Source organism: Delphinapterus leucas, chromosome 16, assembly GCF_059928025.1.
Source record: "Delphinapterus leucas isolate spDelLeu-1000000601 "Yukka" chromosome 16, BTC_Dleu_Yukka2, whole genome shotgun sequence".
NCBI lineage: Eukaryota > Metazoa > Chordata > Mammalia > Artiodactyla > Monodontidae > Delphinapterus > Delphinapterus leucas.
In genome coordinates, this window is record NC_143144.1 from 68,416,685 (window position 1) to 68,432,941 (window position 16,257).

General features: G+C 53.1%; 1 protein-coding gene across 1 annotated transcript; it reads left to right on the forward strand.

The window, feature by feature from the left end:
* Positions 1-542: 542 nt before the first annotated feature.
* ADRA2A (adrenoceptor alpha 2A) lies at positions 543-4,584 on the forward strand. Its single transcript, XM_022568789.3, has one exon. The coding sequence runs from the start codon at positions 628-630 to the stop codon at positions 2,023-2,025; it is 1,398 nt and encodes a 465-aa protein (XP_022424497.2). The 5' UTR covers positions 543-627; the 3' UTR covers positions 2,026-4,584.
* Positions 4,585-16,257: the final 11,673 nt, after the last annotated feature.

Here is a 16,257-nt window from a genome sequence, read left to right on the forward strand (position 1 = left end):
AGTCCCGCGGCGCTCCGAGAGGCGGCAGAGTCTGCGCCCTGGCCCCAGCCCGGGCCTCGCCGACCCCGCAGCGTCTGGGGGAAGCGAGAGAGTCGGTAATCGCTTCGGGGATGTAAGGAGACAGACATAGGACCCCAAGCCAGCATCAGCACCCCTCGGCTGCCTCTCGGGTTGGGGGCGGGCCCCGCACACGGTAAGACCTCTTGCTTTCGCTCAGGCTCCAGAGTCAAAGATATAGATAGAGATATATTTAATTTCCTGTTATCCTTCCAAGTCATCAGGCCACCGATGATTTTTGTTCTCTCTTCTTGAAGAATAAATCTCTCTTTCCTCATCGGCTCGACCTACTACTCTCTCCCGCCTCTTAGAAATAAAACTTGGCTGTGCTTAGGAGCTGGGAGCGAGAAGGCGCCGACCCCGAGCGCTCGAAGCGCGGGCCGGGCGCGCTTCCCGGGAGCCGGGCCCATGGGCCATTAGCGGTCCCCCAGCTCGGGCTCGGCCTCCCAGAGGCCGCTTCTCCATGTGAGGCGCGGCGGGGCGAGCGGGGCGCAGGAGGAAGAGGAGGCTCAACGGGCGCCGGCCGGAAGGCAGCTGGCAGCAGGCCCAGGCGAGCGGGCACCCGCGTTCATGTTCCGCCAGGAGCAGGCGCTGGCCGAAGGCAGCTTCGCGCCCATGGGCTCCCTGCAGCCGGACGCGAGCAACGCTAGCTGGAACGGGACCGAGGCCCCGGGGGGTGGCGCCCGGGCCACCCCCTACTCCCTGCAGGTGACGCTGACGCTGGTGTGCCTGGCCGGCCTGCTCATGCTGTTCACGGTGTTCGGTAACGTGCTTGTCATCATTGCCGTGTTCACCAGCCGCGCGCTCAAGGCGCCCCAGAACCTCTTCCTGGTGTCTCTGGCCTCGGCCGACATCCTGGTGGCCACGCTTGTCATCCCTTTCTCGCTGGCCAACGAGGTCATGGGCTATTGGTACTTCGGCAAGGCATGGTGTGAGACCTACCTGGCGCTCGACGTGCTCTTCTGCACGTCGTCCATCGTGCACCTGTGCGCCATCAGCCTGGATCGTTACTGGTCCATCACCCAGGCCATAGAGTACAACCTGAAGCGCACGCCACGCCGCATCAAGGCCATCATCGTCACCGTGTGGGTCATCTCGGCCGTCATCTCCTTCCCGCCGCTCATCTCCATCGAGAAGAAAGGAGGCAGTGGTGGCCAGCAGCCGTCCGAACCGCGCTGCGAGATCAACGACCAGAAGTGGTACGTCATCTCGTCGTGCATCGGCTCCTTCTTCGCGCCCTGCCTCATCATGATCCTGGTCTACGTGCGCATTTACCAGATCGCCAAGCGCCGCACCCGCGTGCCGCCCAGTCGCAGGGGTCCTGATGCCGCCGCCACGCTGCCGGGGGGCGCCAAGCGCAGACCCAACGGCTTGGGCCCGGAGCGCGGCGTGGGCCCTGTGGGCGCCGAGGCGGAGTCGCTGCCGGCCCAGCTCAACGGTGCCCCGGGGGAGCCCACGCCGGCAGGACCGCGGGACGCCGACGCGCTGGACCTCGAGGAGAGCTCCTCGTCCGATCACGCCGAGCGGCCCCCGGGGACCCGCAGGTCCGAGCGCGGCCCCCGGGCCAAGGGTAAGGCCCGGGCGAGCCAGGTGAAGCCCGGGGACAGCCTGCCGCGGCGCGGGCCAGGGGCGACGGGGCCGGGGGCACCCGCGGCCGGGCACGGGGAGGAGCGCGGCGGAGGCGCCAAGGCGTCGCGCTGGCGCGGGCGGCAAAACCGCGAGAAGCGCTTCACCTTCGTGCTGGCGGTGGTCATCGGAGTGTTCGTGGCGTGCTGGTTCCCCTTCTTCTTCACCTACACGCTCACGGCCGTCGGCTGCTCGGTGCCGCGCACGCTCTTCAAGTTCTTTTTCTGGTTCGGCTACTGCAACAGCTCGCTGAACCCGGTCATCTACACCATCTTCAATCACGACTTCCGCCGCGCCTTCAAGAAGATCCTTTGCCGGGGGGACAGGAAGCGGATCGTGTGAGCGCGGAGTCCGCGCCCCGCGAACAGGCTCGCGCCGACAGCGGCCGCTGGGATCCAGGGGCGCGTCTACGCAGTCCCAGCACTCCGAAATCTGGGTCCTGCCTATTCCGAGTTTCTTGGCCTGAGGGTTGCTCTGCGGCGCCCTGCCGGCATCTGCACTCTCCTACCAGAGAAAAGTACTGGCTGGGGGGTGGGGGGGGGACCGTGAAGGCACACGCCGCCCCCCCAATTGTTCTTAGGGCCGCTCCTCACTCGGAGCCATCTTCCTGGGTTCTTGGGCGGGCCCCCAAATCAGTATTGTTTCCTAAAAGTATTTTCACCTCCCCCCGGATCCAGCTCTCACCGTGGTTCAGAGCAAGAACGAGAGCTCAGAGGGGATGGCTCTCAAAGGGTTAATAGATGGGGGTACCCAGCCCTGGCTCTCCTCCTCCCCCGACTCTATTTTTAAACAAAAGCTCAGGGCAGCCCTGCCCGCCCTCCCATCCCCCCTTGTAAATATACACTATTTTTGATAGTACACGTTGTCCGCGATGTCGCTTGGCTTTTGATGTTGGCATCCTGGCTGTTGGAGATGCTCTCCAGGCAGACACATTGTGGCTAGCTCAGGGCAAGCCTCTTTGCAATGTGAGCCCTTTTCTGTTGTCATTACCTCCCTCTGTGTCATTTTCACCAGCAACTGGTGACTGTCCCTTGGGACTGGACCTGCTTTGAGATTTCCTGAGGGGGAAAAGATTTCTGTCCATTTTTTCCCCTGTGCCTAACAGCATAATTGCCTTTTCCTATGTAAATATTACAATGATGGACCAAGACAGAAGTAAATGAACCTTTCTGCCTTGCAGCAGCCCTGTGTATAAAGCCATTAGCCTCTGATGCATCCTTCTTCGCCCCAGTACCTCACTTTAAAACCTCTTTCCAGTGTCCCCTCCCTCCTTTCCTCGGGGGCCACTGCTTGAAAAATATGTATGTTTCCATCTTGTATGTATGTGCACCCCTCCCTCCCCCAAAGTGCTGACTGTGGGGAATCTTTTACCTGCTGTTTTTAGACACAGAGAAGTGGAAATTATGTGGAAGAAGCAAACCTGATACAATTTGACCAAGGTAAACAGTTTGAAAAGACAAATGGGCCTGCCAAACTGTACAGTTCCTGCCCCAAGAGCTCCTGGGTATCAAAGTGTTGTCCATTTTTTCCTCCCTGTTTTTTCTGGTTGAGATCAAGTCATTAATGAACTCCCAAAGTCAAGGGAGGAGGGTGGAGACCTTGTTTACATCCAAGTTTCCCCATGTTTTAGACAGAGACTCTTTAAGGCCTGTGCTCTTATTTCACTAAAGAAAAACTAATGTCAGCACATGTTGTTAATGACAGTGGAATTTTTTTTTAAATAAAAAGTTTACAGCTCAAATGTGAAATAAATATGAATTAAATGGTCTGTCTGTTATCTGAGTTTTCAAAATCATTAAGACTCTGGGAATGTCTGAATTTATGTATATTTGAAATTCAAAGATACTTATGCATTATAAAACACCTTTAAAAGTACAAGCAATAACAAAGCTGCCATTTACCATGTGTTTCTTCTGTGCTAGACATGATGGTAAGTCTGTTATAAGCTCCGTTTCATTTAATCGTCCCCCAAACCCCATGAGGTAGGTACTATTATGATCCCCATTTAACAGGTGAGGAAACTGAGTCTCAGAGGACAAGTGATTTGCTCAAGGTTAATCACAGTGGTGGGAGTGCACTGCATGCAGCATGATCAGGTTCTAGGGTCTGTACTCTTCACCCTGCAGCCTTGCCGGAGTTACATCACTAACACTTTGCAGAATGCTCCCAGAAGTGAGGTCTCTACACAAGGTGTGCTGTATCCACAGAGCATGGGGTATATCCCAAGTGTGGAGATATACACAAAGTGTGTACGTGCTGTAAAGTGTCTTTATGCCCTAAAGTTTGTCATGCCTCAAAGTGTATATATCCCCCAAGTACGGTACATGCACAAAGTGTGCCATATACTCCAAAATGTGTGCCACACCTTACAGTGTGATGATATATAACATGTGGTATATAGCCCATTGTATGGTATATGCACCAAGTGTGGTATAAACACACCTAAAGGGAACCACGTATTAGTTGGTGGCTTGAATGGTCTCTGGCAGAAGGTTGGGGTGCTTCCTGTTGCATTCCTGTAATATCAAGTTCTGTCCTGATGTCCAGGAGGGCCTAAGACCCCTGCCCTGTGGTTATGGGTATGGCACTTCGAAGCTGGAAGTGTCCTGAGAGATCCAGGAGTCCAGCCCCTCATCTTTCCAGAGGAAGTGACTGCTTAGGGTCCCACAGCTCTGGGCGACATTCAGTTAGAAGCAGCTGCCCAAGAGCGGAGTAGTTCTTGGATGTGTATCATCATATGCTGTGCTGGTGAAGGACAGACGCTGCCCCAGGAGCTGGGTTTGAGGGGCAGTCAGAAGTGACAGGTCACGGTTTGGGGGAAGATGGGTTTGTAAGGCCAGCTGCCTACAACACAGGTGCAGCCCAGCTCTGGACACCCCCGGAAGCAGGGCTTCAGCTCTCCTCCACGTGTTCCCTCTGGGCAGCGCCTGCAGCATCTCCTTATCTTATTAAGGAGAGTAGGTGTGCAGGGGTGGGAGGGTGCAGAGCCCTGAGAAGTTATCTGGGCTTTGAGGAGCCTGGGAGAAGAAAGACCATGGTTCTGAGGGGTTTTGTTAGAGGTGGGAAGGAGTTTCCACCGTCATCAGGGTCCTCTGATGCTGAAGAGAGGACAGTGGGCAGGCCCTTGGCTCCAGCGACCCTTGTCTGGAGCTTCAGAAGCCATGGCCTTTGGCACCAAGGCTGCCTGGTCTCGGGCTGTGCCCTGCTCCCCACCCCCACTGCAGCCTCCTTGTCCCTCCCCGCTCAAGGCAACCATTGCCCCAAAGGCAACAGTGCCAGACAGTAGGCCACCCTGGCAGGTCCCCAGGAACTGGGCTGTGTGTCCCAGACATGGGGCAGATACAAACACTGCTTGCTATTAACTCTGTGTTCTGCTCCATCTTCAGGGAAGTGGCCCTGCTCCCTGGGAAAGAGGGAAGTGTGGGCATTGGTGCCACAGAGGGCAGGCCTCTGGTGTCATATACCACACCCCCCCCTCCATTCCAGCTGCAGAGAAGCCTCAGAGATGGATGGGGCCTGGGGAAAGTTGGGGAGAGAGGGCTGGAGCCAGGCTAGGATGCTGGGGGCATCCCTGTTTGTTCACTGCAGAGAGCTCAAGCCACAGTCTAAAAGGTCTCAGGTGGGGAGGGGATTTGAGGAAGATAAATGGCTCACTCGGGGCTCTCAGCCTAAAAATCAGGAGATGAGACGGTCACCCTACAGCTTCCTGTCCATACCTGGTCCTGATTATCTGGGCCTGTCACTGTGGTGGAGTCTTCTATTTTATGCGACTTTGGTTGGGGCATCAAAAACCACTGGCTTTGGGGTCTGAAGTGTGTCTTGCCAGATACACTCCCACAGGATGCCTGGAGTTAGGGGAGGGGCAGCCTTGTTTGAGCCTGGGCACCAGTGCTACATCCTCCCTGCAAGTCTTTGTTCAATTTCTTCTGTGCTAAAGGGCTGGAGAAGAGAATGACAGCAAAGTGGCTTAGGCTTTCCCCTCTGTATGATTCTATAATAGAATTGCATCAGAGTTTTAGAGCTAGAAGGATCCACCTACATCCTCAACTCCCATGTTGTGTGGTGGGGGGCACTGAGACCCTGAAAAGCAGGCTGGTTCTGTGGCTTCCTGGGGTCCCTCGAGCCTGCGCCTCCCCATGACTCTCTGCCTGTTGCCACAGATATCCAACAGGAATTCATCTCGCTGTTGGACATGGTGAGTTGCTACAAACGCCAAACACCCTGGCAGGCACTCTTCCAACCATGTGTGTGCCCTGCAGAGCCCAGCCCTCGTCCCTGGGAAGCTAGCAGAGATTAGGGCCTGCCCTGCACCCAGCAATCCTGAAGGCGCTGTAGGGAGACAGGATGTGTCTGCGTGAGGCATTAAGTAGCCGCCATGTAACAGCGATAGCTGGGGGCAGTAGTGGACCTTGAGTGTCCACTGAGGGTAACGTGCCTCTTTCTGGACGGTGAGCATGCGGTGGGGTAGAGGTCGCTGTGGCTGCAGGAGCTCAGAGATGCCCAGGGAGCAGGGGCAGGAAGGCAGATCTGGTTCTAGCAGCTGAGCCCCATGAAGCAGTGCCAGGCCTAGGCGGTGCCCCGAGGCCTAGGTCAGGCCCCAGATTTCCTTTCTCCAAGCCCATCCCTGGGGACAGCATGGCAAGTGTCTGTTCCCATTTGGGGACACACATCAGGAAGCCCGCCTCCCCAGCTCCAGCAGAGTAGCAGGATCCAGGTACCCAGAGCCAGGGCTCAACATCACCCTCACCTGCAGGCCTCTGTCCTGGGCCCTGCCACCCCGCCACGGTGGGCCTGGGGTCTGGGCTGCAGGAAAGAGCGCCTTCCACAGCAGAGAGCACACTTGAGAGGGAAGCCCTGCGAATTCACTGAGTGCAGTCACAAGCACCAGGGTCTGTTTTGGAAACAGCATCCATCTCTTTCATCACCAGAAGTCCTGGGGGTTAGAGTTCAACGGAAAAGGAAACAGGGCCTATTGGAAAGAGCATTAAGAGGCCTGGGCTCTAGCGCCAGCTTTGCCTTTTACCAGCGGTGTGACCTTGGGCAAAGCCCCTTCTGAGCCCCCATGTCTTCATTATAAAGTGAAAATCGTTGATCTGGATCCATGTTATTTAAAAGTCTGTTCTGTTGAATTTACGTAACTATAAAATCAGTCTCTCTCCTTCTCTCTCCCATCTATCATCTGCCTCTCTGTCTGTCTGTCCGTCCATCTACATCATTTAGCTGATGAAATGCTGGGTTAAGTGACCTTTAATAGGTATCTTCTGTTTAGGACCTCTCAGAACCTTGGCTATGCCAGGGTGGATTGTGATTCTCAAAAGGGGATGATATGGTGTGCTGTTTCCCAAACTCCCTGGACTGCAGAATCTCATTTTTCACAGAGCATCTCAGTGAATTGTGTTTTGCTGGAACACTTGTTGGATCTTGCTGGGCCAAGGGATCTCACCAGGCTTTTCTGTTGATGGGTTTTGAGCTTCTATGAAATGCCGGCTCTGCTCTCTCCTGTCCCTGCTTTAGGTGAGGCCCACTGGCTCGGGAAGGAATGTTCTTCTTGGGGACAGCCAGCTCTAAGAGTCATTGGCTTTACCGATGCTTGGGGTAAAAGCGAGTTTGGTGTGTTTTTCAAATGTGGGCTGTGCCTTTGTGTGTGTGTGTGTGTGTATACATGTGTGAAAAGTGGATGTGAATGTGTCTGTGTCTGTGAATGGATGTGTGTGTGTGAACACCTGTTTTAAATGGATATTTCACTCACCGGGATCTGGGGAGTAAGCAGCAGGGGAGTTGAGGGTAGATGTGTATGTACCGGATGAAGAGGTCATAAGGGGTGTGAAGGGAAGAGCAGGGTTGTGCCGTCAATCCTACTTATAAAAGCCCCTCCAGCTTGTGAGGTGCTCCCCCCGCCCCCCACACTGCAATTCCACTCACCTGTCAGGCAGTGGAGCTGAGTCAGAAGGAGGAGGCTTGGAGGACGGGGTTGGCCGTTTTGGAGAAGCTGACGTGGGTTCTGTAGCAGTTTACTTAGCAGCTGGGCTGTCCTGTTCTCCATGGAGGGGGGAGTCTGACCCCAGGGAGCTCAGGAGGGTGTGGGAGCCCAGGTGGGGGTGGCCTTTAAGGCACCAGTCTGCTCAAGGGCAGGAACTTGGGGCCTCTTTGGAATCTGCATCTGAGAAAAACAAGATGGTGCACTGAGAAGGGGTGGATAAAGAAGATTTGGCACATGTATGCAATGGAATATTACTCAGCCATAAAAAGGAACGAAATTGAGTTATTTGTAGTGAGATCGATGGACCTAGAGTCTGTCATACAGAGTGAAGTAAGTCAGAAAGAGAAAAACAAATATCGTATGCTAACACATATATATGGAATTTAAGAAAAAAAATTGTCATGAAGAACCTAGGGGTAAGATGGAAATAAAGACACAGACCTACTAGAGAATGGACTTGAGGATATAGGGAGGGGGAAGGGTAAGCTGTGACGAAGTGAGAGAGTGGCATGGACATATATACACTACCAAACGTAAAATAGATAGCTAGTGGGAAGCAGCCGCATAGCACAGGGAGATCAGCTCGGTGCTTTGTGACCACCTAGAGGGGTGGGATAGGGAGGGTGGGAGGGAGATGCAAGAGAGAGGACATATGGGGACATATGTATATGTATAGCTGATTCACTTTGTTATACAGCAGAAACTAACACACCATTGTAAAGCAATTATACTCCAATAAAGATGTTAAAAAAAAAAAAAAGGAACTATTTACAAGGTGCAGCTGGGTTAAATCTGACAAGGGGAGGTGAAGCGCCCTGGTGGGAGCTGTCAGGGGTGAGGGGAGGGGAGGGAGGGAGCTGTAACTCAATCCATTAGAACTGCAGTTTGGAGGGAGGATGGCTGGAAGGTGCTGTTGGTCGAGGGTCATTGTAGCCCACGGGCAGAGAGAGAGCCCCGGGGGTCAACACCTCCTCCGTGGCCACGTCACCCCTGCGCCCACACCTGCTGGTGTGTGCCCGCAGCCAGGACCCGAGAGCATGGCAGAGACAAAGAGGAAGGCAGCAGCTCCTGGGGGCCGCCTTCCAGGGCTTGGAGCAGGTGGGCAACGGCAGGGGCAGGTGGACACTACCCAGCGCAGGACCCACCACCTGAGAAAGGCTGAGCGATGTCGCTGCTTTTCAGGATGGGCTGGAGGGAGGTCAGTGCCTAGTTCCTTCAATTTGTCCATGGCCAGCTGTGTGGGCCACTGGGCAGGTGTCAAAGAAAAACTCAGGCCCTCCTTCCTCCTGGACTTTGTGGATGGGAGGGCGTGTATTGGAGTCGTTATGAACATGGCCAGGCTGTGCACACACACAGATATACAGACATGCACAGACACACAGACACAGACGCACACACCTGCCAGCTGGCGCGTCAGGTGAGAGAGAGCCCCAGACACCCTGTGGCTGGCTCTTGGCCAAAGTTCTCTAGACTGTCTTCACATCTGTGGCTCAGGCCCAGCTTCGGAGGCCAAGAAGCAGACGCTGAGCTGCCAGGAAGTGATGATCCAGGACGCTGGGCCTGGGTGAGGAGTGGTGGGACTGGCCCAGCTCAGTGACCCCATCTGTCCCCTGGGTACACTAGGGATTCGGCTGCTTGTTACTCGGCCCCCGTGGACACCCCTTAGCCTTCCTTCCCAGCATATATGCACCTTTAGGATTCTTTTTCATGCGTTGGCCTCAGAGGAGGCACTGAGGGTTTTAATGCATGATAGATTCTTTTCTTCATTCATTCATTCCCTCAAAAACTATTTTTTGGAGCTGTCCCGAAACTCATCACTGACAGCGCTCTATTTGTGTTTGGTGAGGCGGGTAGAGGGGTGAACACGATAATTAGATCTTTACCCTGCGGAGCTTCTTCTTCTGTGGGGCAGTCAGATATTAAGTGGGTACTGAGGAGTGGTAAGCAGGTTGACAAGGATGAGACAGTGGATGACAGGGACTCACTGTGCGGGTAACTGGCCTGGGCTAAGGTGTCAGGGGAGGGGCCTGGAGAAGTGACAGCCGGATGAGAACTGAAGGCTGGGCAGGGATAGGTCTGGCGAAGGGACTGTGGTTGAGAGTGGGAGAAACAGATGTTCAAGCAACTAAACGAAGTCCACTTTGGTTGGAGCATGTGTCGTGAGAGGCCGAAAGGAGGACGGAGAGGCTGGAGGAGGTTGGGGCCAGATCATGCAGTCACCTGGAAAGACTTATCTTGAGGGCAATGGGGAGCCCCTGGAGGGATTTTAAGCAGAGGGTGAATGTGATCCGATTTTTTTTTTTATTTGGAACAATATTCTGGCTGCTGGGTCGAGACTGATGGGCGGGGGTGTGTCGGGAGCAAGAACCTGGAGTTGGGGGCTTCCCTGGTGGCACAGTGGTTGAGAGTCCGCCTGACGATGCAGGGGACGTGGGTTCGTGCCCCGGTCCGGGAAGATCCCACATGCCGCGGAGCGCCTGGGCCCGTGAGCCATGGCCGCTGAGCCTGTGCGTCTGGAGCCTGTGCTCCACAACGGGAGAGACCACAACAGTGAGAGGCCCGCGTACCGCAAAAAAAAAAAAAAAAGAACCTGGAGATGACAGGGGCCTGGAAAGTCTAGGGCCCCTGCCTCCCCCAAGGTCACTCAAGGGCAGGGCCAGTCTCCGTGCAGGCTGAGATATTGGGATTTCAGAGGTGCCCTTGCTTGCAAAGTACTGTACACCACCGCCCCTACCCTCTGTGAATTTCCATCTCTAGAGGGTGGTTCTGGGTTCAGAGCTTCCTGTTGCCGTTGACACGAAAACATCTTGAAGCGTTAACTCCGTCATCTTGGTGGTCTGTAGACCTAACTGGTCGTGCGACCTGGTCTGACTCGCTGCCCATTTTGAATCTCAGTCGCCTTGTCTTTACGACGGTCAGGGAGGATTAGAGGAGACCATGAGAACAACAGGCTGTGTGCTCTACTGAGCCTCCCAAAGCCTCGTTGGCAATGCAAGAGCATGAGAGTTGGAGGCCCTCAGCAGCCCATGGATTCCGCTTGGGATCAGAAAATCTGATAACCCACAAATCGGGGACTCGCCCTGCTTACTCCTACACCCGGCTTAACCAGGACTCTGCAGGAGAAAAGCCCCGTTTGCAAGGAGTACAGGAAACCCGTAACTTGGCACACCTGTCTGTTCTGCCTGCTGCCAGGCGCTCTCATGGGCCTGCAGCTCTCAGCTGCAGACCCATGACTCCTGAGCGCCTCTTCCTCTGACTCTCTACACCTGCTTGTTTGCTTAAAACCCAATCCCTAGGCTTTCAACAAGTGCTTATTTGCTAGCAAGCTCTCTCTCCCAGGAGTTCCCAGAGAACGTGTCCAGGTCTTGGAGGGAATGGCTGGCATTTCTGAGAAGGACATTTTAAAGTTAAGACTTGGGAGTCAGAAGACCTGATTGCAATCCTGGTTCTACCACATCACTTTGATTTTAACTTTGAACAGATGACCAAGCCTCATCTTCCCCACTGGTAACTTGGAGATAACGGTTCCTAGCGTTCCAGTGAGTTGCCCAGGCCGGTGCTCGCATAGGGCAGAGACCAGTACTGTTCATCTTTTCTGCTCCAGTTTGGAAGCTGGAGGCTTCCTTTTGCTCAGGAAGCTGCTCTGGGCTGAGTCAGGCTGGGCTGGCCAGTTTGGGTGATGCCAGCATCACGCCCTTAGAACCGCTGTTTTAGGGAGATTTGTGATGGTGATTTGAACTGTTAGGCTGTTAGCTTTCTCTCTTTCCAGCCGGATGAAAGGAAGACCTTGTGTTCTTTATTAGAGCCAGAGGGTGGGACTGGATGAACTCCAAGACCCAGACCACACCCATGGTGACCACGATGGTTTCTCTTGAAGCAACCTTGAAACAGAGGCCTCCTGGTGGCCAGGTTGGTGCCCTTCCCTGCCTTGCTGCACCCCAGGCTGTTTTTACTGTGTCCTGATGATAATACTCTTGCTCTTGCCTCCATAACTCTGCTTCTCCTACATGGGGAATGCCACACCACTCTTCCCCAGCTGCCTAGAAAAATCATACCCAAACTTTAAAGCCGAGCTGCACCACAACACCCTTGAATGTTAATAGTGGGAAGAACCTGGGATCTGGCTTCAATTATTCCAGGACTTAAACCTTGGGTCTGACTCCCTGTCACCTTCCCTCCCTGTCCCTGAAGGTGGCAAATGGGGGTGCATGGGGAGGGGTACCCTGCTTCTACTCAGAGGGGCTGCTCCTGGGCTTGCCGCCTGCCCAAGCCCATCCTCCAACGCTCTGAGAGAACGTCTTTTCACCACTCCTTCTTGCTCAAATGGCTTGAGGCTGAGGACTGGTGTCTTCACCAGCTCTACTGTACCCGCTTCATGGGGGAACTTTTGTCAGAAGAGTTTCAGACATAAACCAAGAGGAAAACGTGAGAAATGTGGATATTCTGCTTTTGAAAAGTTCTCTCCCCTTTCAGCTACCCTTAGCCTACAAGTTCTCCCAAGCTCTCCAGCACCTGGGTAAGAGGAGCTTAGATTTTGGTGTTAGAAGTGGGGTGACACCGTGGCTCCATCTCTGGCTGTCTATATGACCTTGGACAAGTTGTTTCATTTTCCAGAACCTCAAAGTCCTTCTCTGAAAAATAGGTAACGTATTACCTTTCTCCACGGTGTCATGGCTGCATGGTTATCATGTCATATCCACGTGTTCATCATGTTTTATCCGTGAGAGTTTAAGTTCCACAAGGGGAGGGACTTTGTTACCTGCTGAATCTCAGGCATCTACAGCCCATAGTAGGTGCCCAGTAAACGTTTGTTAGGTAATGAGTGAATGACACTTAGTGTGATAGAATACACCCAGGGCAGTAGACATGACCACTGAGAACCAGGATAAAACACAGAACGGTGAGTGCAAAAGTGAAGGCATGGTGTCAAGTGGGAAAAGGAAAGCCTAAAGCAGGTGCATATACTATGTGATGCTCCCCACATGTACCTGCCCACTGGGCAGGACAGAACAGGGGGTGTGCTGTCCAGCAGAGAAGAACCTGTCTCCAGGTGGATGAAGTTCTGTATCCTAAAGGTATTTAAGTAGGGGTTGATTTCGTCAAATGTTTCTTCTCTGGGCTCGGGTTGAATCAACCGAATTCGCAGGTCTTCTGACCTCCAAGAACTGCGGTTCTGCTGTGCTTTGGTGCCTGAAATGATTAGAGAATGAAGGCAGGTGTTCCAGGGTATGTGGACAGACTTAAAGGCTGTAGAGGTCCCAAGGGGCCTGACATGAGCACAGGCTGGAGGGTCATGGAAGGATCCCCAGAGAGAGTACTTCTGTGCAGAGCCTTGAGGGTATAGAGGAGTATGTGTGTTTATCTATCTATCTATCTACCTACCTATCTATTATCTACCTACCTACCTATCTATGTAGATTAATTTTAGAGAATTGGCTCACACAATTGTGGAGGCTGGCAAGTTCAACATCTATAGGGTAGGCTGGCAGGTTGGAGGGCCAGTGAAGAGCTGTAGTTTGAGTCCAAAGGTGGTCTGCTGGCAGAATCCCCTCTTGCTTGGTGGGGGGGCGGGTGTCAGTCTTTTTCCAGTAAGGCCCCCAGCGGAAAGGATGAGGTGCCCCCACATTATGGAGGTCAATCTGCCTTACTTAAAGTCTACCTATTTAAATATTAATCTCATCTAAATAAAAACTACCTTCTCAGAAACATCTTGAATAACGTTTAATCAAATATCTGGGTACTGTGGCCTAGCCATTTCAGTCTTCAAATACAAATATGTGTATACAAATGTATAAAATTAACTGTCATAGATAGGTTTAAAACAGCCCTGATCTAGGAGTTTGTCTGTACTCAGGACATTGGAGTTGGCTGGGACAGGTTTTCCTGTCCCAGCTTTTAACTGAAACACAAAAGGTAGTCTCGGCTCATTAAGACTGGCCCTGACTCAGCGGGGAAGGACCAGAAAGGGCGCAGAACTAATCACCTCACGTGACTCAGTGCTTCACAGTCCTGATGACCCTTTGTGGGTGCAGCAAAGACACCAGCCTTTATTTTGCTCCCTGGGTGACTCAATTGCTCCCTGCCACTCTCCATGGAGACTGCGAGAGGAGAGCCTCAAAGTCAGGGTCACTCTGGGTTCTGTGTCGTGTGGCCTGGACCTGGCAGGATCTGGGCCTCCTTATCACCACGCTTGCTCAACCTTCAAGCAGCTCTGGCTGTACTCACCGTTCACAGTATTGGTCCTGCACCACTCATCGCAGCTCACTTGCCTACACCATCGTGTCTGACTCCGGGCTGTCCTGGTGGCCAACGTGGTCACTGACTCTCTTGTAATTTGTTGGGTTTTGGTTTTGGCTCGTGCTCTCGTCTTCTGGGTCTTGGTTCCTCTTGGTGATAATGATGGTGGTGGCGATGATGATACTCGCTCAGTAATAGTGATGTCTGCTCTCTGTCCCAGCAACACACGGAGAACGTCTTGGGCATGCCTCCCTGACCCAGTCCCTGGGGCCTTACTAGGAGGGTGACAGGGATGACTTATACTCTGCTGGGCTCACCTTTGCAGATGAGGCTAGACAGTTCCCCTGGTGGGGGGCGGGCGTGGACCATGGGGGCAAAGTGGAGGGGGGCAGTAGACGTAGAGTGCTTTTTCTAGGCTCCACCTCCAAGATCTTCATGGGGTCAGACACTTTGTCTGACCTTCTGCATATCCCAGCTTCACGGCAGCACCCCCAGGACTCTCCCCTGCACCAGGCAGAGGGAACAGAGGTGATGGTTTCTGCCTGTAGCTCATCAAGGTCACGTGTATGATGGAGTCCACGAGTGACAGTTGATCCGGTTGCTGTAGGTCCTGTGGTGAGCATTGTGCTTTGCCCCCGCCCCCCTCCCCCACCTCCCCCAGCCTCCATTCCCTCTCCAATGGGAGGGGCCTAACCACCCCTCCAATCTGCCTTTGGATGCTTTCCTCTCAGTCCATGTAGCTGGGGTGGGCCCCAAGGTGACCATCTGAGCTAAACCCAGGCCAGTAACCCGCCAGTGTAACTCCCTCCCTGACTTCAGTGATTGGGTCGTCGTCCTAGTCCCTTCAGTCTGCTGTAACACAGACTATGTATCACACACGGAGTGGTTTTTTTTTTTTTTTAATTTTTGCTGTGTTGGGTCTTTGTTTCTGTGCGAGGGCTTTCTCTAGTTGTGGCAAGCAGGGGCCACTCTTCATCGCGGTACGCGGGCCTCTCACTATCGCAGTCTCTCTTGTTGCGGAGCACAGGCTCCATACGCGCAGGCTCAGTAGTTGTGGCTCACGGCCCCAGCTGCTCCGCGGCATGTGGGATCCTCCCAGACCAGGGTTCGAACCCGTGTCCCCTGCATTAGCAGGCAGATTCTCAACCGCTGCGCCACCAGGGAAGCCCCAACGGAGTGGTTTATAAACAACAGAAATGTGTTGCTCACAGTTCAGGAGGCTGGAAAGTCCAAGATCAGGATGCCAGCATGGTTGGGTGAGGACCCTCCTCTGGGTTGAAGAGTTGTATCCTCACATGGCAGAAGGGGCAAGAGAACTCCTCAGGGTCCTTTTTATAAGAACACTAATCTCAATCATGAGGGCTCGGCCCTCATGCCCTAAGCACCTCCCAAATGCCCCACCCCCTAATACCATCACATTGGGGGTTAGGATTTAAACATACAAATTTTGAGTGGACGTAAACATTCAGACCACAGCAGTCATGGTCCCATCCCTGAATCCATCAGAACCAGAAGACTTTTGTTGGCTTTGTTGAGACAGAGGCAGGCGTACTCTCCCACTGGACCTGCTGAGTTTATCTATTGCCTGGGTTCACCATGATAGATGGCAGAGTCTGAAGGGATGGAGTGTTGGTGACATCAATTTAGCCCTCAATCCAGATGTATGTGAAGTAAGCTCTGCCTCTAGACTTAAAAAATGTTTTTTTCATGAGCAAATAAATTCCCTTGCTTTTATTTAAGCCAATCTCAATTGGGTTTTCTGCCATTTGCAACCAAGAAAATACTAATGGATACAGCCCTGTGACCTTTGCGTCAAAGTCACCTCGTCAATATTCTCAAAGGCTGCATGATTTTGAAGTGAGTTTAGTTGTTTCGCTTCTTTAGTTGGGTGTCACTTGGTCCTTGTGTTATGATTAGCTGTCTAATCCAAACTGTGTTGACATTGCTTTTGGTTTTCAACAGCCTCAGACTGTTCTTTGAACTTGTCTGAACTTGTCTGAAAGTTGGAAACCCATAACTCACTTGTACTATGGGAGCCAACAGGTTGAATGTATAGGATTAGTTGGTGCAACTCCTTGGATGAGTGGAGAGGAGCTTGCAACTGGAATTCTTTTCTGCTGTGGATAGGAGGTGAAAGATTCCTGGTCATCTGGGCTTCCACTCCCAGGATCCAACTTATCCTTCATGTGTTTCTAAAGAGGACAGAGCAGTTGTTCTCACAACAGTCTCCTGGCTGAGCAAATACTACAACATGGCCATCAGCACCAAAGGCAACCGAGCTCATGACCCAAATGCTGACTGTCCCTGAATAGGAGCTATTGCCACCCAGTGATTTATTTCATGGCTAAGCCTTCCAG